The sequence below is a fragment of the Populus euphratica genome, unplaced genomic scaffold (genome assembly GCF_000495115.2).
Source record: "Populus euphratica unplaced genomic scaffold, PopEup_1.0 scaffold25.1, whole genome shotgun sequence".
Classification (NCBI taxonomy): domain Eukaryota; kingdom Viridiplantae; phylum Streptophyta; class Magnoliopsida; order Malpighiales; family Salicaceae; genus Populus; species Populus euphratica.
In genome coordinates, this window is record NW_011499851.1 from 993010 (window position 1) to 1020195 (window position 27186).

Genomic DNA, 27186 nt, shown 5'->3' on the forward strand with positions numbered 1-27186 from the left:
AAAAAATGGAATTCATGGCAATGTGGACTCTTGAGGAGAAGCTTTAAGAGAAGGGGAATCAGATGAACAAAGAGTTAGAAAGAAAAACTAACGTGGCATTATGGGAGTCCTGTATTTTTTTAAGTTAAGGTGTCACAAATCCAAGTTAAAACTTGAAAAAACTGGATACTATTAAAAATGGAGGCGAGCACCCTTAATTTGACAACATGATTGTTCTATTTCTCACAATCTTATATAGCTGTTTAGTAGTGGATTTTTTTTCCTGGTATCATGGAAATCTATTCGGTCGTAACTGTTTAGAAATCTACGTAAATCATGGATAAACAATGGTTGTTTTCTCAATATTAATGGTGTTCAAAGTTTAGTCTTTAAAAAATAGAGAGTTAAATACAAACAAGAATAAAAAAAGGAGATCATGTAAAAGTTTCTTTGGATTCTCAGGGAAACTCTAATGGAAAGGAAAATTTACAGGATGACTGATTGCAGGATTACTGGATGGATTTTGGCAAGTAAACATACCCTAGCTCACTTTAGAACATACAATCTTAAACATTACATAAGATGATGATTATCACTTTTCTTCCAAGAGTTTGTTGATGACCAAGACATTGTTGCATAATTGGCGGAAGATTGCATTTCTCGACAGCAAAATTTCACGGCCAGAACTTTCCTCGAACCCGTTCTCACATGATTGTGCAGCTGCAATGGCTGCTTTCACCGAACTACGAACGTCTTTGGTACCGTCCTCTAACAAATCAGACGATGCGTCACCGAGTTGCTGGATGACATCCAAGTATTGGTCTGAGCAGTCGGAGAGGGCCTGATCAATGACAGGGTCCAAAGTCTTGTTAAGAAGCAGAGTCTTGATGTACTGCGATGTCTCTGTTGCTTTTGAAGATGCAAGGGTTAATGCAATTATGCCTAGTTGTTTCAAATCGGCTTGTTTGCTATCAGGGTTAGATTCGAAAACTGCAACACAACTATTCTTGTTATGGGTGCGTGCGCATACTTTGTCGATTAGATTGGTGTCCGCATTGGCAACAGATGCAAGGGGAGAAAGGGTGAGGCTGAGGGTTAAAGAAAACAGGACAAAACTTGTAATGGGCTTCATTTTCTTTCCCAAGTTTTGTTCAAGGGGGTGTTAGTGCTTTTAAATCAAGAAAGAAGAGGTTAATTTGTTTCAAAGATTGTTTGTCGAACAACTATTATGTACTGATATTTTTTTGCCTGCTAAGATTTGACAGTAAAGAGATTCAACGAGGACCGCCAACGGAAGAAACAAATGCGCTTAACCACTACTTAAATACAGTTCAAGATTTTTTCAATGTTCGAATGCATGATTGTGGGTAAATCCTATTTTTAGCTCCTGCTTAAATTATCAGTTTTGCATGCAACTCCGACTATCTAGAACTTGAATCGCCCTAGAGCTTGGAACGTGCGACTTCTGTGGCATTTCTACAGCACTGATCATTTGTAGAGTTCCCTGCCATCTTTGCTAACTCCTTTTGAAACCGTTCCATGATTTGCCATGGCAATGAAACTTGTACTACAATCCCATCCTCTCCTTTACCATTCTTAAACTTAGCGAAGAAACTAACATCTTTAATGGCTCCTGCAGGACCACCATATACTGGCTTTCCCCAGCCTAAATCAATCTCTCCAAACGGCACACGCGTTGTATCAGCAATTACAAAATCTCTGACTGTCCTATATTGTTTCTTTCCCTTAATTACCAAAAGGTCTATAGCAGACCTTGTGTACTCTTCACTCAATCTGTTCTTTATCTCCTTCACTAACTCTAGTCCATACTGTAGTGGATTTTTACATAGCAATCCAGCCTCTGAAAGGGCGACCGGGAAGGTGAATGCATTCCCATAGTAACCAGCAGGCAGTTTTAAGCCTTCCTTGCCGCTGGCACTGACCATGTACGATACGCGAACGATCTCATTAGGATCAAGTTGCATTGCGATCGTTCTGCATTTCCATAAACAAGCAGTTAATACTAGAAACGAAGAACTCGCACGAAGGTGTGGTGGAAGATGTTTCCGAATCGAACTCATCTCTCTGGGGCCGAAAAAGAAAGACTTGTGAACAATAATTGTATCATCATTCATAGTGCCAAAATCGATGTCATTGACCTCGTCGAATTCGTGATGTTCGTAAGTCGCCCGTGGAGGGTCTCTAGCATTTAATAGTTCTCTTTGCCACACAGGGAGAAAGGATGGTTTAGTAGCACCTGGTACCATCTCTGCAATTGTGTTCAAGAACTTGAACATACCGACTGCATCAGCAATGATGTGGCTCCAACGTATTGCAAAGACAAATGCCCCACACATCAATCGCGTCACCTATATATCATCAAAGATGAATTGGGAATAGGTAAAAAATGCTGGGAAAAAAAAAAACAGAACGTCATCATTTCATGATGATTTGAAACACACTTGAAAAGCACTCAAAAACAAAAGTTGTTATACTTTTGAATACCTTTTTAATTTAAAATACATTAAAATAGTTTTTTTCATATTTTTTTTAAATTATCAAATTAAAACCATAAAAAAATACTTAAAAATTATTATTTTAATATTTTTTCTAAGAAAAAAACAATTTAAACACTATTATAAAATTACCAAATATCAATAGAATTACTTATGCCAATAGATAGTATTCCTTCGGTAATGTCTAATGGCAATAGTGAAAAAACAACTATACATGACATTACCAACACAATTAGTGACGGAATATGTTTTGTTGATAATTACCTATTAAATTGCTGAAAGAATAAAAATAATTAAGAAAATCAATAAATGTTTTATTGGTAAATTTTTCTGTAATATGACACATCATTATTTATTAATAAAATTACCAATAAAAATATTTCATCATCAATGTTTATTGAAAATTTAGTTGGTAAATTAAAAGTATTATAACCAAATATAGTCTCATCCTCTATTTCTTTTTTTTTTTTTAATTGCTCCTTTTCTTTACATAAAGCAACAACCCTTTCACCTGTCATGCCACGTATCTAGGCCTATTTTTACAAATTCAACTAACCCAATACTTAATAGTGGTAACATCAATGTCTTGGTTTAATCTTTTATAAATATTCCCTACACCAGGTAAACCTATTCATTTATATTTTAGACTAATTCATTGATATTTTTTTATAGTTTGTTTGTATATTTAAATATTTTACAATGTTTTTCTAACAAACTTTGTTGTATTAAAATATAATTTGTATATTAAAATTTATTTAAATATTATAAAAAATTAAATTTGTCAGCAATTTAAAGAAATTGAGTTTATTTTTTTTTAACTTAGATGTGTTATCTTAAAATAAATGATGGGCTATTTAATAGATGTTAATAATATTTTATTAATTTTATTGTTAAGTTGAGAAATTTAAGAGATTTGAGGAAAATTGATTTTTTATATAATTAATAATAGTTAAATAGTATTATTTTAGATTGAATAAGTTTGAATTAAAAAATAATATATAATTAGTTGGTTTTGATTACTTGTCGTTAATTTGAGTTATTGTTTACTTCACATTTTAACATTTTAATGCAACATTGAATTTAGAATTAGCAGTCGGCGTTGTGTCATCATAATCAGCAATGACGATGTTCTTTCTCCATTTAAATGGCAATGGTTCTCTCTCTCCCCCTCTCTCCACCCACTACTCAAGGCTTCATCTTAATGGTTTGAAGGTTTTTTATTAGATTCATTGGTTTTTTATTGTTTGTTTAACTTAAAATACATGTTTTAAGTATTATTTTTTTATTATTTGCAATTAATTTTATTATTCTACTCTTGTTTTGGTAAGGAAATGAAAATTACATAATTATTTTTTTACGGTTAGTCCAATGATAATATATATCAATCGACCTGCTGTCAAAAATACGGTTCTTAAATATTTTTTTATGTGAATGCTTTATCGGTATTTTTATAAATAAATTATTTTACTGACTGAATTATTGATAAAATTAAAATTTCTAATGAGAAAGTTTTCAATAACAAGTTTGCATGGGTAAATATATTGGTAATTTAAATATTAATAAAATACAACTTAAAATCCGATCAAATATTTTATTGCAATAATTAATTTTAAAAACAATTTAAAAATCACCTTTAGAATTCGAATTGAACGAGATGCCAAAAAATGCACCTAATTGAGATCATAGCTGTTGCCTAGTGTTTGTGGAAGTCGTAGGGTCTGACATTTGGGGTATTTTTTAAGATTAGTTAGGGCCAAGCCTATAAAGCCGAGCCTCACCTACAGGCTACAGCTGTATCAAACGTGTCAAATTTGAAGAAGGTAGAAGTTACTAGAATGTGCAGTCAAGTTTGTTTTTCCTAAGGCCATTTTGAAACGCATAAAATATTCTACAACCTAACCTGATGGTTGTGGGTGTCAGAAAGTCTACGCGGTTCTCTTTTAGGCATCTTATTCCATTAGGATGGCGGTATTGGCTGCCAGAAATAATTTATTGAACACTCTGTGGGGATCTCTTCATCTTTTTGCGACAGTTGCCGCCAAAGGACTGTGGACCAAGATGAATTCCAACCCCACTTGGAATGCTAAAAGCCAGCTACCATTCTACTAGATACCAGATTTCAGGGAAGCTCGCTAAAGCTATTTACTGTAAAAAACTGAAAAAGGTAGGCATGTTTCAAGAGTGGCAGGTATACACTAACCTGGATCAGCAACAAAGGGCATCCTACGATTCCTGTAGAGCCGGGAACATTATAAAGAAGTTGATCAAGATATGGGCACGGTGGTTGAATAGTGTCCTCGAGTAGTTCAAGCGTGGTTTCAGCATCAGCCTCAAGAAACTAGACACCTTCACCTGTGCAATCCACAAGAAGCTTGCCATCAGGCCCTTCTTTAAGCCTGCCAGCAAGAGGATAGTAATACACTAGTGCTTCTGCTAGGGCAGCTCGAATGATTCTCACCTGGTCTTCTCCTTCCATACAAGGATTGCTATTACTGTCATAGAACATGATGAATGAAATTTGATAACGCAGGGCTTCTTGGTCATCTACATCTGACAGCTGCTTTTGCTCATATGGGACTGGTTTTGCCGGCACAACCATTTCAGGATCCCTTTGTCTCACCTTGAATGATACCAGAGGGGAAGATGGTGCCATCTTTTGACGCAGGGATAATAAATGAGAAGTCTTGTTTTATAGCACATTTGAGGGGGTCGGATTTAAGAGCCTATTGACTACTACATATGACTTTCTGTGCGTTTTATTACCATTTGATTTTTCATCTGTCGTTTATTGAGCTTCTTTATGATTTTTAATGGCCCCACTTGCCACTTGGATGCAGAAATCTTCCATCCAAAGCAGCTGGCAAAATAATCGAACACCACCAATGCAATAAAATATATTATCTAATATGAGGGTGAGATAGTCAGCATCTAGATTTTTTTTTAAAACTATTAATTGAAGTTTTATATATTTTAGAATTGTTAAATATTTATATAATTATTAATTTTAAAAATTAAAATAATATATATATATATAGCTCTTTCCTGGATTAGCCATGGCAAGTAAAATATTGATTTTATCTAGAGATGGGGCGTTGTTCGTGTATAAGATATACGGGCTCAAACTAACTCGTCCAAACTGTATATATTTTAGCCCACAAGATCAAATCATGGGCAAATCTTAAAAAATGTTTTCAACTTGTAGGATAATCATTTGATTGACAAAATTGTTAAGCAATCTTATGAAATTCCTGTAATTTCTTTCTTTCATTAAAAACTTATAAAATCATATATCCATAACTATAACTATATAAAAAATAAAAATTTTATATTAAAATATTTGATCCAATAAAAATATCTTTAAATTTTAAAAACCATTACATGTATTAAAAATAATTTATTGATAAACATTTCTACAAAACATTTTTTTTATATAATAATAAAAGTTATATGTAAATAAGAGTTGATAATTAAAATCTAAAAAAAATGAAATATATCAAATTATTAAATAAAAAATCCTTAATTTTTCTTTTCTTTTCTTTTCTTATGGGATCATTAGTTATTGTCTTATATTATATTTGAATTCAGGAGCGGAGCCACACTAGAGCAACTGCGCCTTAACTTTTTCAAAAAATAATTTTTATATTAAAATATTAATATAAAAGCTTATGTCATATTTTACAAAAAATAAATAGTTAAGAAATAACATGTTAATATGCTTTGTTGTGATTGTCTACATTTTTTTCTTGTAAAGCATAAAGTAAAAACTATTATCTTTGAATCTATTAAAAAATGCTTCTGGTGCTTGAATTATAAGTTGATTGTTTTAAATAAATTTTTTTGTTTGTTTAACAAATAAAAAAGTAAAGGGATTGTGATGATTTATTCTATGGAAAAATGAAAACTAATCAATGCATATAAAGAAGGAAGTTGGAAATATTTAAAAAGTCCTAGAGAACTTTTTGTTGTTATTTTTTGGTTTGTGATTATATCATCAAAACTTTTTATGTTTGATATTTTGATTTATTAGCTCCTCTGTAATATTAAAGTTTCATGGGCATTCAAAGAAAAAATCTAAAGGGATTTCAAATCTATACCATTTTAATTATGAATTATTTAATAATATTATTAACATACAACTTAATGAGTTAGATGATGATCATTTTACTAAGACGAGTATAAAGTTATTTTTTCGTGTGGTATATTTAAACCCAGATGATTGTTTTTTTGCTTTCAACAAATAAAAGCTTATTCACCTTACTCTTTTTACGCCAATGAATTCTCTATAGTGAATCTTATGGTATTTAGTGACCACCTTAATATGTATATTGTTGATCTACATAGTGATAATGAGTTCTCTGGTATTGAAGGTACTGCTAGTCTTATTGAGAAAATGGTAAAACCAAAGAAGAATTTGATATTTTCATTGATATATATGCTTATCAAATTATTATTACTTCTACCAGTTGCAACAATTATATTGAAAAGAGTTTTTTTTGTCATGTATATTGTCAAGGGTAGATTGCGAAATAGGATGAGAGATAAGTGAATGAATGACAGTTTTATTATATATATTGAGAAATATATCTTTGATAAGATTGACAATAAAGTCATTATAAAGCGATTTCAAAATATAAAAACTTGAAAAAAACAATTATAGCATAAGGTTTTTTTATTTTAAAAGTATTTTTAAATTAATTTCATTTGATATATATGAGTTAGTATATATATTTTAAATTGATTTTTTTATATAACGCATATCTATATAATACATAATATTATATATTTGTTAGTAATTTGCCCTATCATTTAAAAAATCTTGACATTGCCATTGTCTCCATTCCTTAAAAAAAAAAAGAAGGATCCATTAATTTTTTGTTATTAAAAAAGGCTATTTTAAAAAAAACAAGTAATATTTTTTTTATTCATGTTTATATTTTAGTTTCTACTGACACCATGTACAATATATAATTAATTTAAAATAACATATTACATAAAAAAATCAGAAAATTATAAACTTAAGCATTTGTTATCATTTTATAGGACACCCTTGGTCACTACAATGTTATGTTACATATAAACCCTATTAATATTAAAAATATTTATTAGTTAGTCAGAAGATAGCATAGAAATTTTTATTTGTGTTTATATCTTTAATATTTGTCTCACAAATACTAGAAAGAGGCTCTTGAAAATAAAATGTTTCATATAAATATTGATATAATAACTTTTAAATTTAAAGATTCAAGCTTTATAATGAATTATCATATTCATAAAACTTGTATCTTATTGATCTCAGTCGATTTAATAGTTATAGTTGTAATATTTTTTTAAAATATTTTTTTTAAATATTTTAAGTTAAATTATAATTTTTCCGGTCATTTATATTATTTTTAAATCTATTAAATCATGTTAAGTTAATTTTTACAAACAGAGTTTATTTTTTTCTATTAAAAAAAATGTTATAATGCTTGTTGATGTTGTTTCTACTTTCCCCCTTAGATTTTGCTCAACACTGACTACTAATTTCTACATTTAGTAAATTTTTAATAAATATTCTTGAATTTTTATTAAATTCTCACTTATCTAACACTTGACAGTCCTAGGGCATGAAAAGTCAAGTTTTGTCATTTTAATTCACAGAAGTAAAAGTGAATGTACCAATGCTATCGAAAATCACATCTTCCATTTTAACGCATGAAAAGTATTCGTTCAGAGCCTAGCAATAGTTAACTATATCCCCATACCTCCCTTGTTCCCTCTGACTCTCATTTGTCTCAAGAAATCCGGTAGTTACTGAAGAATTCGACAATGGCGATCACATCTCCATCAACACCAATCTTCTCTTCTTTCGTCTGTTGCAAACGGAGCTTACGGTCCCTGCTTACTGTTTTTGCTAATGAATGCATCCATGCTGAGAAACTTTGTGATTGAGTCTGCTAGATGGGGTTTATCTATTATTGTACGAGCACTAGCAAAACTCGAGAGACAGAGAGTGTGTGTCTGTTTTTGTTTTACTTTTTCTTGCTTTACCTTTGGTGGGTTCTCTGGAAAGACAGGAATGGCTTGTAATATTTACTTTCTAAAAAGTGGTTTTTGAAAAATTATTTTTATATTTATTTATCATTAAAAAAATTAATTAATAAAAAATACTTTTTAGTAAAAAAAATTTAGTTTGGTATTCAATAAAATGTTTTCTTAAAAAATTCAGGCGAAAAATACTTTCTAGAAGTTGTGAAAAATTTAAAAATATTATATTATTTGCTGATTATATCAAATTTGATTTTTAAATTTTTGATTGCTATATATATATTGTTTTGAATATTTATTATTTTATTTTATTTTTTAAAATTTAATTTTTATATTAACTTTAGTCTTTATTTTTATAGTTATTATTTGCTTTTCTCTTATTATTTTTTTATGAAAAATTTTTACCTATCAAATTCGATCCTCATTCTTCTGATTGTTACTTATTTTATTTGAAATAATTTATGAAATATTAATATTATTATTTTAATTTCTTTATTTTTTATTTCTTTATTTCTTAGATTTGATCTTTATTATTATGATTATTATTTATTTTATTTGAGATAATTTATGAAATTATATTTTTTTCAATTTTATTCTCATTCAACTTTTTAATTTGTAAGATTTGTTTCTTATTATTTTAATAAACTTACAAGATATTAATAAGTTATTTTTCAGCTCATTTTCCATAACATAACTAAATATTGAAAAATATTTTCCAACTTGTTTTTCATTACATTACTAGACATAAAAAAATAATTCACTTTTTTAGAATTTATTTTTTTAAAAAAATTACTTTCCATTAACTAAACGGGATCAAGTATATTTGTGTGTTAAACAAGAGTTATTTATTTATTTATTTATTAGACACTGTGGCCGTAAAAATATAATTCTTGGTATTAATATATTTCATTTAATAATGATAAATATAACTTTGGGTACTTTATTGAATTGTTTTCCTCTTTCATCTTACCTAAAAATAGTTAGGGTTGAGAGTTATTTGTTAAATGATTTGATTTTAAAATTTTAGACGATTTTGAAGTGTTTTAAAAAACCCAAACTTTATTTTGTCTGCCATAATAGATAACACGTGATCCGCCTTTGTCATTAGCTCTTCTTGCCAACTGAAAAAAAGAAGCCTTGCACTTACATGCCCGCACCCTTTTTTCTTTGGACCACGCACACAGGACACCCATTATATTTTCTTTGTTTTTTTTTTTAAATTAAATTTCAATAAAATAAATAACTTAAAAGTTAAAACATCATTTTATTAGATATTATTCAATTTATATTTTTTTTAATGATGTCATATTATAAAAAAATTTCTTGCAGCCCTTCATAATTTGTCTTTGTTTTTTTTTTTAAATTTTTTTATTTGTTTTGCTGCTCATGTATTTTGGAATCGTAAAGTTACATAAAAAATCAGATAAATAAATGTTTTTTAAATCTTTATTTTGGATCGTATAGAGTGTTTTCTATATTTATTCAAATTATTTTTGTTTTTTATTAAATAAATTACCTTACTAAAATAATTTTTTTTTAGAGCAACTAATGTATAAATTAAGAGGAAGATAAAAATGCTAGATAACAATTGTCTCCACACAAAGAGTACGTCTTTTCAATAATGAGATTAAATTAAAAACATACAAACAAGCCTACGTTTGTTATGCTTTGGTTTTCTGTACGTAGAATGACATTTTGATTATTCATTGTTACAATTGAATCAAGTTGACACATACCTTTTTTTGAGCTTTTTCTTTATTATTATTATTATTATCATTATTATTATTATCATCATCATCTTCTTTAAAGAAAATAGGTTTACAAATCACATATATTAAATCCATATTTCCTTCTGGTCGAGAAGTTAATAGCAAGACCTCATGCTAAACGAGCACATATGATCTTCTTACATCTGAACCAATACTTAATTGGTAGCTGCCGACATCTACGTGCATTGTCATTTAGATATTGGCGTTTATGAAGTGCTTAAGAAATTAGGGAAATAATAAAATAAAAACGCAAAGAACAAGAGAAAGCTTGTGGAGTTTTTGCGTGAAACCTGAAAGGCTTCGCCGGCGCAACATGACTGAACCTCTCAACCACCTAGCTCCTTTTTCTTGTTCTGAAGCTGAAGTTTGTTGAAGTACGTGTAGGACTTTTTGCCCGAGGTTGACAGTGTAGGCACCGGGCGAAATCCGCTGCAGCTACTGTTTGACTGACCTGAGCATATTTCAGCAACATATTTGAACGACTCATGTTCTTGTATGCAAGGTTGGGCCATATACTCTTCAATCGGCATCCACTGAGTTAAAAAAAAAACGAAGGAAATTATCATGAGTGGCAACTGGCAACTATATATGTATATGCATGAAAAAAATTATCAATTACAAGAACAGAGGACCATTCGACGATTTTGTCGCTGTCGCATGGCAGCAGCAGCAGCTACTGCCACGCCTGTTCATCAAGAAAACTCCAATTGTTTGGACATTAGGGAACATATATCCCTTCTAATTGATATAATCTATTGAGATCTATATCGATCCTCGATATTGCTATGACTTTTATGATGTAGACAACAATGGTTTCATGAAATAATAACATCTTGCCACTGTCCAGTGTTTAATTTTAGCATCCATATATCGACCCCTCTTGACCCATTAAATGTCAAAATTGCAATATAATATTATTTTTAAATTCCTGATACTTCTACCGTGCTGAATCTTCTTTTCCTTGTTTGGGATAAATTCAAGAAAAAATATTCAGTTTTTTGAAGTTACGCTATTCTCTCTTTTATGGAAGTTGGATTTATTAATAACTTCTTATACAAGAGAGGGAGTGCTACTCTTAATTATCTAGCAATTTCTCTAAATATATAAATAAATAAAATACCTGAGCTGCCTTTATCTCTGAATCTTGTTTGTTGATGTCAAAAGAGAGTGGTCGTAACATACAAACAAAAAACAAGTCCGATTTCCCACAAAATGCCTTGTGGGTTTGTCTGTGGAGAGAGACAGAGATCAATTCACAGAAAAGGGAATATGGAGCTAAAATAATAATCTAACATATTCATCTTAATACCAAGTATTTAATGATATATAGCATCCTTCACAATTATCAATTATGAATATAAGAAGAAGGTAGTTTTTTTTTTTTTTTTGGTTTGCAGAAAATAAAAACTTCAACATATTCAGTATTTCAGCTGCTCAATATTTTTAAACCCCTTTAATTAATGGATCATTTTCTATATTATTTCAAAAAAAAAATCATGAATAAAGATCAGACTTTGTTGGGCCCTTTTGTGCTTGTAGATCTTGAGGGTCAATCCCTTCATATATGAAATATAATTCCAAGAATATTTTCAACATACTCATTAACGTAAATCACAAAAACCTTTGAAGTATCAATTCATGTCATAATTAGTGGGTTATTCTCTCCATTATAACATTGAATTCTCGTCAAATGAAAGGTTATAAAGAAAATATTTAAATATATGTAGATATGATACTCATACTCAGCTAATTAATAGAGAGGTAATTAAAGAGTTTTCTCAGAATCTTAATATTGTACCTCATGCAGTTTGCATCTCACGTGTTATTTAAAGAGTTCTGGAAATGTTCGCGTGATAAATTATTCACATGAAACCAAAGGTAAAGATATCTATATAAACGAAAGATGAAGCCAGCGAAGGAAACTTCTTACCTAAATGCTAAAATTTCCACGAATTCTGTGTCAATCTGAGAACCAAAACAGAGCCAGAGATGTTAGACCAGAAGAAGACATTTGAAGTTAAGGAAACACTATAAATGTGATTGATATTATAATAATAATTACTTTTTACTTCAAAATACATTTAATAATATTTTTAAAAAATTATTTTTGATACAAAACAATTTAAAAACATGAAAAAATTAATTTTTAATAAAAAGGTTTTAGTAAGGAGCCTAAACCAACTCTAATTTTATTTAAAACCACGGAATATAACTTACATCAGTCTCTTCCTTCACTTCTCGAATGGCAGCTGTCCAGATATCCTCGCCCTGTGAACATGGTGGAGCTCCGGAACATAAAACATTTGTGGGGAAAAAAAAAAATACAACAAATTGTAACACGACGAATCTCCGATGATACTCACTTGATTAGCAACGCCCGTAGGGAACTTCCATACACCTTTAGCTCCGAATGCACCGCTCTTCTCCTGAACTACTAGTACCTGTAGCCGAGGGGAATCATTTGATCTCAGATTGAGAAATCAAATTATGTTACCGAGCTATCCTAGCTAGAAATTTCACCTCGAATTTGCAGCATATATGTGCGAGCACAAAACTACATCTCCATCCTTCATATCTAGATATGGACATCTACATCCTTGAACTCTAAGTTTTGCTATCTTTTAGCCATCAGAAACTCTTTTCTAGAAATCTAATTAAATTACACAAGCTTTTCTTCAATTTCAATTAAAACATTCTATTCAGTTAAATCAACATTTAAACTAAGAAATAAAAATAGAATGTAGCAAGAAACAGAAAAATGGGATAGATGGTGATTGTCTTGTTGTCCCTAGCTCAGCCCCTATAAGACTAGAGCAAGCTTAATTTGTTTGCAACTCGGCAACTAGAGGATAGATACATTAGCAAGCTTGTTGTCTTTATAATTAAATATAGTTTAGACCTCTCATGCATTTTTTTTATATATATACTCTTATGTATGTAAATATATACATATACATATACATCTAGATGTATATGTATATGTATATGTATATGATTATTTCAATTTCAATTGGTTTTATGCGATTCAAAATTAAAACTTCAATATGAAGATAACATAAGAAGTCACCTAATGTGTCTCTTTTTTTACCGTTTCCTTCTCCTTTTCTTTTCCCCTGATCTGATTTATCTTTCAGTAGTATCTCTGAATTAACTATTCTTATAGCAAGGACCTGACGAGAGAGTTTACATTTACCAGAAAGATAAGATAAACTAAAACCGGAATTTTCCTCCCTGAGAGGCGGCGGAGCAAAGGAAAAAGGGTAGAATTATTATATATGTTGAAACTAGAAAATGGAAACAGTACCTCTCTGTTATTGTTCATGACGAAGGCACCAATACCAACAGTGTGGGAGGCATTTGCAGGAAGAGTATCGGGAGTTTCAGGAATCCAATAGACCAACATCAAGTAATCCGACTCTGCATGGTGGTACCTAAATCCTTCCTGTGCATTTTATGAGTACAATTTATGTCATTCCCTTATCCGAAGTTGAGATGATGAACCGATTCCAGTTTTTTTTCTAGCTGGAGATATTAATTCTGGACGTGCGTTTTGGGAAGATATGTGCTAGCTAGTAAGCGTTTAATTACCTTAACTGTAGGTTCAACAAGATGAGCATGCCGAATAGGCAACTTGATCCAAACACCCTTCACCCCCTAAAGAACCACGGAAAAAAAAAAATACGAGAATTGATCATGTTGCTAATAGCTTTTACACAATTAATGTAATATATAGTACGCCCAAACATGGCCAAATATTGCTAGCAAACTGTCTTCTAGGAGGTCCTGATCAGTTGGACTTACCTGCTGCCTCCACTGTGATATTGAAGCTTTAAGCCGAGGAACATAGACGTCACAGTCCATATGTTCCTCAACAAGATCTACCCGAACTCCTCCATATCGATCTTCAACTGCATTTAATGGTTCAACCGTTGATGTTGGAGATGACATTTTTTTGATTGATAATGAACTTATGTTCTGTCGTAAAACAAGGTTGCCAAGATGATGATGCGGTCACAAATTACAGGCCATAGCCCATATATATGAGCGATGGCGTACCAAGATATGTTATAAATTTAAGAGGATTTTACTAATTTGTTGTCATCTCTCTTTCACCACTACTTTCCTGGAGCTGGACTGGGTGTTACGAACCACGAAGCTGCAAATTCTATAAACGTCCGCGCGGGGTTGGGTGACGCGGATTCGAAGACGAAGAAGCAAGTCGTCGCCTGAAGGGAACCCCACAGCGCGAGTCCCAGGAAAAAGCAACGGAAACTTCGTCAAGAAAGGACCCATATTTTTCTATTTTTGTATTTAGTAGCTAGACTTGGTTGACGGAGACTTCAGGAGTGGGGGGCTACACGTGATCCAACAGAAACTTCTTTCACATTACACAAATTCTGGTATTATAGTCAACTTGTTTTTATATTTTAAAAATATTTTTGTATTTTTATATTTTTAAATAAACATCACTTTAAAAAATAATATCACTCTAAATCCTAACAGCACCCCCCAGTCCATTATTACTCACAAGTAAACCCTCGCTCTTCACTTATATAGGTCACCAGCTTGCTTAATTTTTAAGCTATAATGGGTGACTGAGTTGATAAAGAAATGTATACTTTCTTGGTAGTTTTCAGTTCAAATCTCTCGTCGACTTGATATTAATGGTCACAAGACTTCTTTTGGCTGGCATTACAAGTCCATTTTCCACAGAAATGACTAAGTGTTCAATACCAAATTATATGAAAATAATGGAGAAATTGAAACTAAAAGGAAAATTATCTGTCCTTTTCTTTTCTCACAATTATTTGGAAAAACTTTGCAAAGTATGGCATAGGGCTTTTTGCCCTTTCAAATCCGTGGAAGAGTAAGCTAGGCAGATAATGCGAATAAAGAGAGAAGTGAACGAGCAGAAAGGGAAGATTAATCAAATTACTCTATTTGCAAAATTTTGAGTAGGAGAAGAATAATTGGGCAGTAGGCTGCAAATGGGTCTTTTGATCACTGTATAAAATCCAAAACGAGTCTGTCTATGTGTGTGTGTGTGAGTGTACTATTTTGCCCATATAAATCCAATCCAATCTGTTTATATTACAGCTAGTCTAAGAATAATTTTGCACCTTCAAGATGGTTTACGGTTTGTTTATTTATGTGGTGCATCGCACAGAACAACAGGTGCTCGGAGAATTAATGTATCCTTTCTTTGATATATAGAGAAGGGCTGTGACCTTATTTATCAGAAGTCTGCGGCTCAGGTGCTAGGTTTCTTAGTTTTTTAAGGTGAATCATGAAATGATATCGTTTAAGAATTTTTTTATACAAAATAAAGTTGTTTGGACAAATTTCACTTCCAAAAAACTAAAACATTGCAATTTCTTTTTAAAAAACCAAAATAATAACATTTTAGAGTAGACTTAACTGCACCTCATTCAAATATGGATTTTGAGTTTACTGAATTGGCATTTGATTTTGCGTTTAGAAAATATTTTTTAAAAGATTTTAAAATTTTTATTTTTTAATTAATATATTTTTATGTCTTTAAATTATGTTGATATTAAAAATAATTTTTAAAAAATAAAAAATATTATTTTAATATATTTTAAAATAAAAAATATTTTAAAAAATAAATATTCTCGCAAAAAAAAACTTCCACCTTCAAACCAAATTAAAAATAAACCTCATGAGCCAAGTGAAGCTCATAATTATTAACTCTTTTATTACGTTATGCAAAAGTCCGTTTTCATCATCCCTGTTGCCATTTATTCTGATGATAGCTTACTTTAGAGTATAAAAGAACTTTCCGGTCCCTGATCTTTCTTTCAGAGGGACGTACTGCGCATTATACCACCAACCAAATCAAAACTAATTTAATTTTTTTTTGAGATTTTTTTGATTTTTTTGTTACTGTTCTTAGGCTTTTGAAAGGCCTTTTAAAAAGGCTTCTAATTGATATAAAGAAACTATTTTTTTCTTCCATTTTTCCTTTTACTAAATTCATCTCCAATGGCAGGAGAAATATCTCCTAAATTGCACCCCATAGTTTTCTCAAACCAGTGCCTCCATTTTGTTGATCTTGACAAAAGTTGCTGGCATCGATCCAAAATAAAATTATACAGAAATAAAAGGGAGATGGGGCTTTGATTACTTTTTTATTGATCTTTCTTCAGATTATCAAAAAGTACTCCCAAAGATTTTGGAGATCCTAATTCAATTTGATATTTACTGGAAAACAAAATATAAGCACGTCCAAGAAAAACAAAATTTCAAGGGAATTTAAGTGCTTATACTATTAAAAAAAGATAAAAAACCAAAGAGCCCCTTGCTCCAAGTTTTTTTTATTGAAAAAAAATAAATTAATAACTTTACTGTAAAAAATATATAAAAAAATGATTTATCACCGTACAAATTGATATTGCCAATTGAACCCATGAAAAGAATTGAGTCTTGCTTCATTTAACGATAATCCAAAAAAATATAGGGAAAATATTGTATTTTTTTTCATGTTACATGCTTTTTTTCATATATTTGTTTTTTTTGGCATTATATGTTTTTTTAACAAGATTGTCTTTTTTTTTATTCTTTTTTGTTTTTGTATTTTTTTTTCAAAATTATTTTTGTTGATTTTTTTTTATTATTGAATTGGTTGAAAATTTCATTATGTAGTTTTTTCTTTAAAATATTATGGATTACTATAATATTTCTCTACATGGTTTTTTTTATCAATTTTTCTCTTTTTTTTTTCAAAATACTTTGCAATTTTGCTTTGTAGTTTTTTCTTTAAAACACTACAGAATGTTTCTCCACATGGTTTTTGTTTTGCTTCAGCGTTTCTTCATATGTATTTTTTCAAATTTATCTTTGTTGATTTTTTTTAATATTAAGCTGGTTGACAATTCAGCTTTAACTTTCTTCACATGTTTTTTTTGCCATTTTTTTTTTAAATTCTCTTCTTCTTCTTCTTCTTCTTTTTTTCATTTTTTGTGTTTTTTTAGGATTGTTTTTGTTGATTTTATTTTTTTTAATATGAAGTTGGTTGAAAATTTAGCTTTGTAGTTTTTTTCTTTAAAATACTGTGAATTGCTATAATGTTTTTCCACATGCTTTATTTTTTTCTAAAATTATCTTTATCGATTTTATTTTTTTCATATTGAACTAATTGATAATTTAGTTTCATAGTTTTTTTTTAAAAAATATTATGGATTACTACAATATTCTCTAACATGATTTTTTTTAAAAATTATCTTTATTGATTTTATTATTTTTAATATTAAGCTGATTAAGAATTATAATTATAGATTTCCTTATGAAATACTATAGATTGCTATAGCATTTCAATGCATAATTGTTTTCCTTTTATTTTTTTTTGTTATGATTATTTTTAAAATTTTATTTATTCATTTTATTTTTTAAATATTAATTTAATTAAGAATTTAGCTTTATATCTTTTTCTTTAAAAACATTGTGGATTGCAATATTTTTTTCTCCATATAAATTTTTTATTTTTTTACAAATCTACAATAACACACAAATATACCAGAAGCCCGACATGACATTTAGTAATATAGAATATAGTAAAAGAGTCAGCAAACTCAGTTTTTTTTTCCTTCTAAATTGTGCTAGTTTTGTGTTTCTTTTTACCTACAGAGAAAAAATGTTGCCTTTTGCAATGCATTCTATTTTAAATTTTGATTTTGTAGAATATTCTAAATTTCTTTTTTCATTTATTGAAATCTATATTTCATTTATTTTATATATAAGAAATCATTTTATAGCAGTTTTAACTAAAATTTTAATCTACTTTCTTAAAACCATAATTAAAAATATTTTTCTTAATCATATTTTTTAACTCCAATTACAAAAGCTAACATAATTCCAAACACACACATAGTTGACAACACTGAACACACACACAAAATAAAAATAAAAAAAGGACCTTCGGAGTTCACGATGAACAAGCTAATCATTAAGCATTTCTTAAAGATTTGAGCTTTATCATTAGTATATTATAAGATATAAACATATAAAAAACTGGTGAGTCCATTCCATGTTGAGTTTCCACCCCAGCAGCATAGGTATGATAGAATAACATAATATTCCAAACTGAATGCATGATGAATAGAGAACATAATCATACCTGTTCTGAACCTAGCTAGCATATACGGCATGCATCACATGACATGGTCGCAAGTAAGTTGGAGATGTGCGATGTGAGAGGGGCTTTTTTTGTTTTTTAACTCAAAAGAATAATAATGTTGATGATAAAGATAGCGTTGACGAGGACGACGACTCTGAAGATGTAATTATTATTATTGTCAATAAAGAGTGTACAGCTGTATGTTACTGTTGTAACCGATAAAAAATAGAGAGAGAAAAAAAAGAAAAAGAGAAGAGATGTCCATCGTGAGGTATTAATTAGTGCTGAGTACAGATGTGATTTGAGCAGAACGAACGCCTGAACTAACGTGTTCCCGCGAGGTCTTGTGAAAAAATATTGTCGTGAGGACGTGCATTTATTGATTTCAAGAAGGAAAACCAAGAAGTTAGGTGGCACTGCAACACTCACCCAATCTTACAAAGATCTCTGCAAGCCTTTCATTAGAAGGAGTTGAAATCTTTTGAGATTTTTTTTTTTTTTTAAATTCAACTAAACAAAATTTATTATCTGCAGGCTAGGTAGCTAGGTTCCAGTACTGGCTTTTGAATTTTGATGATTTGATTATACTTGTATTCATCTGTAGTGGCATCCACTTACCAGTATTATATATACATATAGATCTTTCTTTGAGAGAGGCATGCAGGGAGAAGGCCACCCTCCACAGAAAAAAAAAGGAGGAGAAGTCAGACAAGTTCTTGGACAAGGAAAGAATGATGGAGGATGAGGTGATGGAAGTGGCTTTGCGAGGGAGGCGTCCTCGCCAAGACAGTCAGTCATCCGCCACCATATCGACAACATCAACTAATGGTGACACAGAAGTCCATGATGCTGTCGATTCCTCCACGAATGCAAATGGATCGGCTGAATTAATCAATCAAGAGCAAAATGGAAAACAGGAGACTTCCATTTTCGTTAAAAAAGGTACGTTCTTGCGTAATATTCAAAGCCAGCTAGTTTGTCAACATGCTACACAGCTTTTCTACTGTCTTCAGGAACAGCATAGTGCTATACCTTCATGACAACGTAAATGCATGCTTTCTGTGTTTCTACGTACTCCAGCTTGTTTATATAGCTGCTCATTCGCTTTCTGTGTGGGAAATGCTACAACTCAGGAAGGAAATTTTGACCGGATGCTACAGCAGCGATCCGATCCAGTGCACAGTTTTTATCTTTTAAATGATAATGCTACAACATACGAGTGTGACTAGTTCACTTACTCGTAAAAAACTCTGACTTGTTTTTCCTGCACACACACACACACGCATAATTCTTTCAGTTTTTATTTTAAATTAAAGGCAGCGATATTTGATGGAGTGATTTAATTTCTTTTCACTGCTAAAGACTGTATGTCTCTAAGAAGTAATTTGATAGATTGGTTTTCCTATTTCCATTTCCTGACTTTCTTATTTTCATATCTCCACACGATCGATCGGTTCGCGCTTGATTAACCATGGACTTATAAATTAGGTCGAAGCGAAAAAGTCTAGCAAGATTATTGCTACTGACATTTCTTCAAATGTTGATGATCATTGGATTAATAAATTTCAAATTCGAATCTAGTAATCTTTCTGGAAAAACTAGGTGCCATCTCCTCTAAAGCTTCAAGTCGAGAGCCAATTCATCAACTCCTACTTTAGGATTTGACTTTTCTGAACTATATTTCAATTCGAAACTGATGGGTTTTATTTTTTTTATTTATTCTACTTTATTAAATTAGTAATTTTATATTTTATATTATTATAAAAATAGTATTCTATTCAATAAAATCGGATAATAGCCAAAATACGATTAAAATGTGATGCGAAATTTGTTAACTAACGGATGGAGAACTACAAAATCTAAAAGAAGATTTTATTCCAAGTAAAACATGGTTTAGGAAGGTTAAATTCAAAATTTAGGGATTAATTCTTGAATCAATTAAAGTTCAAAAAGTTGAGACAATAATTATAAAATTTACCGGGTTACAAGTTGATAGCTTAATACTAAGACTTTCTTTAAAAAAATTAAATTAAAGTTATTTTGATTTTTTTAAGTCAAACCAAGTCTTATCCAAGCTTTTACAAGGTAGCGAACTAATCCATTGGGTTTACCATGTTAACTCTTATTCCAATTAATATGTTGGACCAATCGTATTTAATAACACGTTTTGACACTTATTTTATTTAAATTGTAATATATAATTCTAATAATATTTATGATTACTTCCCCCATAAATTATACTAGATCATTGCTCACGCTATATTATGGATCAAATCAATTTTTTTAATTTTTTTAAGTGAAAAAATATTTGAGTATTGTTAAAATATTTTTTAATAAAAAAAATTAAAGTATATTAGAATTGATCTAATATGATGTGACCTGATTAACTTAATAGATCTAAAGACAATTTAGATAACTAATTAAAATATAGTTTAGCTAAAAACAATTAAGACAATATTTTTTTTATAAAAAAACATTGAAATAAAATTAAATATATTAGATTAACTCTGATTAAATGAGTTAATTTATCAAATTTATTACTCAGGTAATGAGATTTTGATAATCTTCTAAAAAGAACTAAAAATATAAATCAAGTTAACTCTAACTAACATGTTAAATGTAGATTATAAGATAATAATAATTTTATGGTTGTGACTTTTCATTGTTATAGTAAAATAGCAAGGCATTTTATTATATGTTAATTAAAATTAATTAATGCAATGACCATGTTGGTTAACAAATTTACTGAAAGAGCACACGCTTATAGCATATTGAGCCATATATACATGGATGGAGATAAATTTCTTTTTCCCTGGGAAAACACATTTTATACACAGATTAGAAGTGTTTTGTTGAGCTGACCTTTCATTTTTTTAATTATAAATTTTTTTCCTGACTGATTATTGACACCAACAATCATAAACATGCATACATTGCGATATTTAGAGATTAAAATCTAATGAGCGATACAAAATAAAATTGAAGACGGATTTTCGTTACCAAAACATTGCCCCACATGCATGCATGAGCCATGGATGCATTTTTTTTAACTTTCCCTTTTGTTTTGTTGAAGAAGTTAGTAGATTTCATTTAAAGAGAAGGTTGAAACCCATAATCTACAATTACAAAGGCTATGTTTGTTTATATATAAATAATGTCGGGGTCCCAAGGCAATAATTGAATGAATCCTATGTTCGTACCTTTTTACAACGTTGTCATTGAAGAGGAAGCCGACCAAGGCTTCATGGGACACCCCAATGTTGAAACTCATGCATTCTTCCTCTCTTAACAATATGAAGCTGCAGAGAATTAAATAGGTCTTTCAATTATATCAGTATTGGCAGTTAGAATAAGAATCAAGAGTTTAGTTACATTAAAGATTGTTAAAATTATCGAAGTCGGTGCCCAAATTCCTTTGCTTATGATGGTGTCTCACCACGTTACAGTTTAGCTTGAAGTTTTTATAGGTGAACACAAGAATGAGTTTATGTATTCATCAAATGGATGATTGCTCATCCAATTTTAAAGCACATTTAGAAATATTACACTAGTAATTGAATGCTTTGTCTACTGCACGTCTTTATGGTTTCAGGCACTGAATCTATTGACGGTTTCCATGGATTGAAAGATGCCATTGTTGATATTGTATATTCAAAGCCTGAAAGGTTCTTCCCGGAAGTATCAAGCCTTCCTCCTTCCAAAATGATCGTACCGATCAGTTCCACCAACCAGGGGACAACAGGACATGGAGATATCAGCCTCATCAAAGAAGTCGCAGAACTGTATCTTGAAAGGGTTTTTGAGAAGCCTGCTGCTCATGAATTCTACTGTCCTAACTGTAATTCTTGCATTAAGAAGGTTATAATTCGCGGTAATGAAGAGGGCAGTAGAGATGCACAACGCCCTGAGCCAGTTGATACATTCAGATGCACATCATGCTTCAGTTTTCTCATACCAATAGGTAATGACTAATGCGTCTTCCTTTATCCTTGTTGATAACCTGCAGGTCGATCCGTATGCCATATCCTATGCCACAATATGGCCACTGTTTGACATTATATATTTTCGAACAATGGCTAGTGAGGATGATGATGGTGTTGATTGGATTAATTTCAATGCTTAATTTTGTATTTCATGCAATCTTATCAAAGATTTTATACCTGTCTACTCGTTTTTCTTCGTATAGTTTTCGTATGTAATGGCGTTTCCAAGTTCTATTCTTCCCAAGCTATGATACATGCTCCAATTTTACCTTTTTGTTTCATCCAACAGGCAATTGGTTCTTCCCTAATTTGGTACCGAAAGGTGAAGAAGATACACTGCATGAGAAAGGTGATATACTCGATGCAATCTTTTTAAACTTTGATATCGCTTCCATTTCTTACTATTATGCAATCAGATTTTTCTTTCCTATTTTCCACGACCATGTGCTCTTGTTGTCTCCGTTATCTCTACGTGCATTTTCATGTTTTCTACCTTGTGCCTCAATATGTTTCACTTAATGAGCTAATGCTGCAGACACTGTGCAAGTTCCATCACCCGATTCATCGACGTACAAATCTCCAACTGGTGGAACACCACCACTTGATCAAACCAAAGCTCCATCAAGTGAAACGGTACATGATGAAGATACCAACGCCTCAGTGATGAACCAAATTCGATCACCTGTTGCGACAACGGTAAATCAAAAACAAATTTATGGAACTACTGGTCCCCAGGAAGCTGACAGGAATAATGCAGCCTCCTCAAAGCAAGGCTCTAAACCACTTGAAGTAATAATTGTTGGAGGAAGAAAAGTAGATGATGCAGGTATGAATGTGCATGGTATCAATGGCCGCGTGAATAAAAGAAATTTGTTATCAACACTGTCTCGTTTGGCAATTTGAGTTGCTATTCACACACACACACACTGCAGTCTGTAGCTTTACGCAACCAGTCTAGCAGCAGTGTCAATGCCTAGTATTCACTATCCCGTAAAAATGTTAGTATATCTGTTTTTTTTTTTTTCAATTTAAACCTTGAAAATATCTGATTTCTGATTTCATTGTTGCTATATAATTCTTTCATTAATAAATTTCATAGTAAATCTCATGCAAGTGTACAAATACTTTGAATTTACAGATCATCTCTTGAATGTAAAATATTTCAGAACAAAAAAGAAAGAGAAAATCTAATGTAGCACTTGTTGCATCAGGGCCGGAAGCAGAACCTCCTTTGAGCAGGCCAGTCACTGCTGATTCAACTGAGGGAACAACAGATTCTGAACTAAGAGGTGCTAAGAAATTGGAAATAGTGAAAAGCATTGTCTATGGCGGTTTAATTGAATCTATTACAAGTCTAAGTGTTGTGACATCTGCTGCTGGTGCTGAAGCTACCACATGTAAGTTTCAGAGTCATGTTTTATGTTTTTAACACCCCTCCCCAAATTTTGTTTATCGCATTTTCCTTTGCTTGTTTACTTCTTATCTGATATTTGTAAATGGATTATTATCATCATAAATTAATTACTCTCTCAATTTTTTCTATATATTTGGATATTCCACTGTTCAAATACATCAGAATTTCTATCTTTTCTGGTCTAATACACATTAGTTTCTTCAAACTGTTATGTTTCATTTCTTTTGGGCTTGCATGCTTAAATTTGATGAGAATCACTTCTTTTCCCATGAAGAATTATTTTAGTGGTATTTTAGTGGTCTGTATTTGTATTTATTATTAGAGAATTATATAAATTATATCTTCAAATCTTAACTAACAGCTTAAATTATTGAGTTGAATTGATTATTTAATATGATACCCTCATTATATTCGATAAAAATCAAGCATAAAATAATACGTGACTGTGTAAATTTCAAACTCAAAAAACTTTCATTTAATAAAATATATTATTAGATAATTATATAAATCATATCCCCTTACATATTAACTATTTTTCTGGCTACAGTGAGCATTATATCTTTGTCGCTGGCGAACTTGATTGGTGGAATTTTCACTATTGCTCACAATGTACGTAGCTTTTCCAGAACATTTGTAAAATAGTGAAAGATGTTATAATTTAAACTAAGAACTCCCGTAACATGTAAAAATACAGCTCTCGGACTTGAAAAGTGAGCAGCCTAGAGGGGCCTCCAGTCTAACAAATGAGCAAGTTGATCGCTATCAAGAACTTCTGGGACGGAGAGAAAATTTCTTACTTCACGCCACCATTGCTTTGTTATCATTTCTTGTTTTCGGTTTAGTACCGCCTGCAGTTTATGGTTTCACATTCATGGAGACTGATGACAAGAATTTCAAGCTAGCAGCAGTGGCTGTAGCTTCTCTTTTATGCATTACCATACTAGCCATCGGAAAGGCTTACATCCAGAAGCCGCCCAAACACTACCTCAAGACTGTGCTGCACTATTTTGTTACTGGAATTATGGCTTCAGGAGTTTCATACGTCGTAGGGGACCTTGCCAGAAAGTTAATTGAAAAGCTTGGCTGGTTCGAGTCAGGAGAAGCTGTCCCTGTGCGTCTTGCTGAGATGAGTTCAGGGAGACTGGCATGGGCATCTTATTGATGTCAGGATTGATCACAAAAAAATTATGTTTGAGGATTTGCTTGGAATAAATGCTGTCAAGTTGATTGTTTGCTTCAAAGAGTCAAAAACAAAGGTTGGAATTTTTATTTGGCAGCTCTACTGTTGCCATGCATGCTTATTTTGCACTGTTGATCTACATATTTATTGTTACATTTTGAGGGTTAAACACTTTTGAAAGATTGCTGCGCCTCATTCTTTGATGATGTAATGAGACTTTGATTATGTTTTTATGAGAGTCTTGCTATTTAGGAATAAATTTATAGATATTTTAAACAAAGACAAGATCATACTGACAACAGAAACCAATTGACAATTCTAGCTAGAGGGTTTTACATTTTCGTCCATGCATTCATCATCTAGATTTCATTAACATTTGGGTAGCCAAGCCCAAAATTTCTCAACTCTAATAGCAAGCACAAACAGAGAAGCTACCTAAAGTAATCGCAGGATCAGCCAATGTGTTAACTCATGTCCCTTGATTGTTGTGTTAAGCTCAATCAGTCACTAACTATTATCTGCAGTTACCTGTTATCAATTACCACTACTAGCTACCTCTTAATTTATATATAAATAATCTGTTAAGTTTGTGTTATTAAGTGTAGTCACTAACTATTATCTACAGTTACCTGCTATCAATTACTACTACTAGCTGCCTCTTAATTTATATATAAATAATCTGTTAAGTTTGTGTTATTAAGTGTGGGAAAGAGTAGTGAGAAATACAAAAGAGAAAGAGAGGGTGTGTTTTAAAATTGTGAGTTTTGTAATTTGTAAGCTTTTATTTTGTAATAAAACCATGTGTTTTATCCCCTCTGAGTGCTCTAAAGTCACCATTAGTGGTTTCTCCCACCAATAATTGGTATCAGAGCCCCGTTTTTCAGAAAATAGAGGTGTTCTTAGGATATATCTGATTTTTAAAAGTTGTCAAAAACTATTTTTTATCATTCCATCATGTAGTATTCATCCATACAAACTCACTGGTGCAAAAATCAGCTTCATCGGAGACCATGATAGCCCACATGCGTCGCCTGAAATTCTACCACTATAGCCTATATGCAGCCTACGCGCCCCTAGGTAGATGACGACTGAGCCACACGTATGCCATATTTGAGCCGGGCCGAGCCGTACAAGCCGTCATGAAGCCGAGCTGTATAAGCCGCGCCATACGAGCCGCCAAGCCGAGCCTCAACCGAGCCGCATAGAATATTCTCCAAAATATTCTCGGTTCAACCCCAGCGAACTACCTGATGTCCAGAATCAGTTTTCTGACCGGTTCAACCCATTGTTGACCAATTTTCAACCAAGTCAAACTGGTACCCTACTATTTTGAGCATTCTGGATCTATTTACAGTGTTCGTTTCTTCAAATTTAGCTCCTAGAAGGTGATATAGTCATTCAAAAAACAAAATAACTACAGAAAATGCACAAACACTTATCCCGAAGCTTGCCAAAGACAACTATGATAATTGGTGTATCATATTAAAGGCATTTCTTATTTCATAAGAGTGTATAGCGATTGTTGAATATGACTATGATGAACTAGAGTCTAAAGAAGCAAAAGATTTATTACAAGAGGCATAGAAACAACTCCTAAGAGCTAATACAAAGAAAGATAACAGAGCAGAGACCATTATTTATCAAGGTCTTAATGAAGCCACTTTTGAGATCATTGCTTCCGTAGAAACTTTAAAAGAAATATGGGAGGCTCTCTAACAAAAATATAAAGGTGCTAACAGAATTAAGAAGATTCATCTTCAATCTTTGCGAGGTGAATTTGAATTAGTGCAAATGAAGTCATCAGAATCTATTTATAATTATCATACAAGAATTATAGTGATAGTCAATTAGATGAGAAGAAATGGAAAAGTCCTCTTAGATGCTCGAATTACTGAGAAAATTTTGAGATCCTTAGATCCAAAATTTGATTTTGTTATTGTTGCTATTGAAGAATCCAAAGAAGTGGACAAGTTGATGGTGGATGAGCTTATGAGTTCTCTACAAGCTCATGAGCAAACAATTATGAAAAGAAATGGAGATAAGGTAATTGAGCATGTCTTATAATCAAAGTTATCTCTCAAAAAGAGTAGGGAGATTTCAACAAGTGGGTATACCACTCAAGGAAGAAGTCAACAAAAACGAGGAGGATTTCAGCAGTTTCAAGAAAGAGGATCTTGGAATATA

The 27186-nt window shown here is 31.3% G+C and overlaps 3 protein-coding genes and 1 pseudogene across 5 annotated transcripts; 1 reads left to right on the forward strand and 3 right to left on the reverse strand.

Annotated features, from left to right (window-relative positions):
• Positions 1 to 313: 313 nt before the first annotated feature.
• LOC105121430 (pectinesterase inhibitor-like) lies at positions 314 to 1147 on the reverse strand. Its single transcript, XM_011020063.1, has one exon. The coding sequence runs from the start codon at positions 1109 to 1111 to the stop codon at positions 572 to 574; it is 540 nt and encodes a 179-aa protein (XP_011018365.1). The 5' UTR covers positions 1112 to 1147; the 3' UTR covers positions 314 to 571.
• Positions 1148 to 1236: 89 nt separating this feature from the next.
• LOC105121429 (methanol O-anthraniloyltransferase-like) lies at positions 1237 to 5449 on the reverse strand (annotated as a pseudogene).
• Positions 5450 to 10337: 4888 nt separating this feature from the next.
• On the reverse strand, positions 10338 to 14526 carry LOC105121431 (nudix hydrolase 2-like). 3 transcript variants are annotated; one of them, XM_011020065.1, is made up of 9 exons: positions 14380 to 14526; positions 14093 to 14266; positions 13880 to 13945; positions 13596 to 13733; positions 12655 to 12732; positions 12509 to 12559; positions 12222 to 12256; positions 11412 to 11520; positions 10338 to 10824 (listed from the first exon to the last, which is right to left on the reverse strand). In XM_011020065.1, exons 2-9 carry the CDS (start codon positions 14237 to 14239, stop codon positions 10618 to 10620), a joined length of 831 nt encoding a protein of 276 aa, XP_011018367.1. In that variant the 5' UTR covers positions 14240 to 14266; positions 14380 to 14526; the 3' UTR covers positions 10338 to 10617. The 3 variants fall into 3 exon arrangements, with proteins under 3 accessions (XP_011018367.1, XP_011018368.1, XP_011018366.1); XM_011020066.1 differs by having other exon boundaries at positions 14093 to 14202; positions 14380 to 14525; XM_011020064.1 differs by having other exon boundaries at positions 14093 to 14525.
• A 4375-nt stretch (positions 14527 to 18901) lies between these two features.
• On the forward strand, positions 18902 to 25236 carry LOC105121432 (membrane protein of ER body 1-like). Its single transcript, XM_011020067.1, has 7 exons — positions 18902 to 19367; positions 22018 to 22386; positions 22698 to 22757; positions 22944 to 23234; positions 23620 to 23805; positions 24370 to 24431; positions 24517 to 25236. The coding sequence occupies exons 1-7, from the start codon at positions 19157 to 19159 to the stop codon at positions 24982 to 24984; spliced, it is 1647 nt and encodes a 548-aa protein (XP_011018369.1). The 5' UTR covers positions 18902 to 19156; the 3' UTR covers positions 24985 to 25236.
• The last annotated feature ends 1950 nt before the right edge of the window (positions 25237 to 27186 follow it).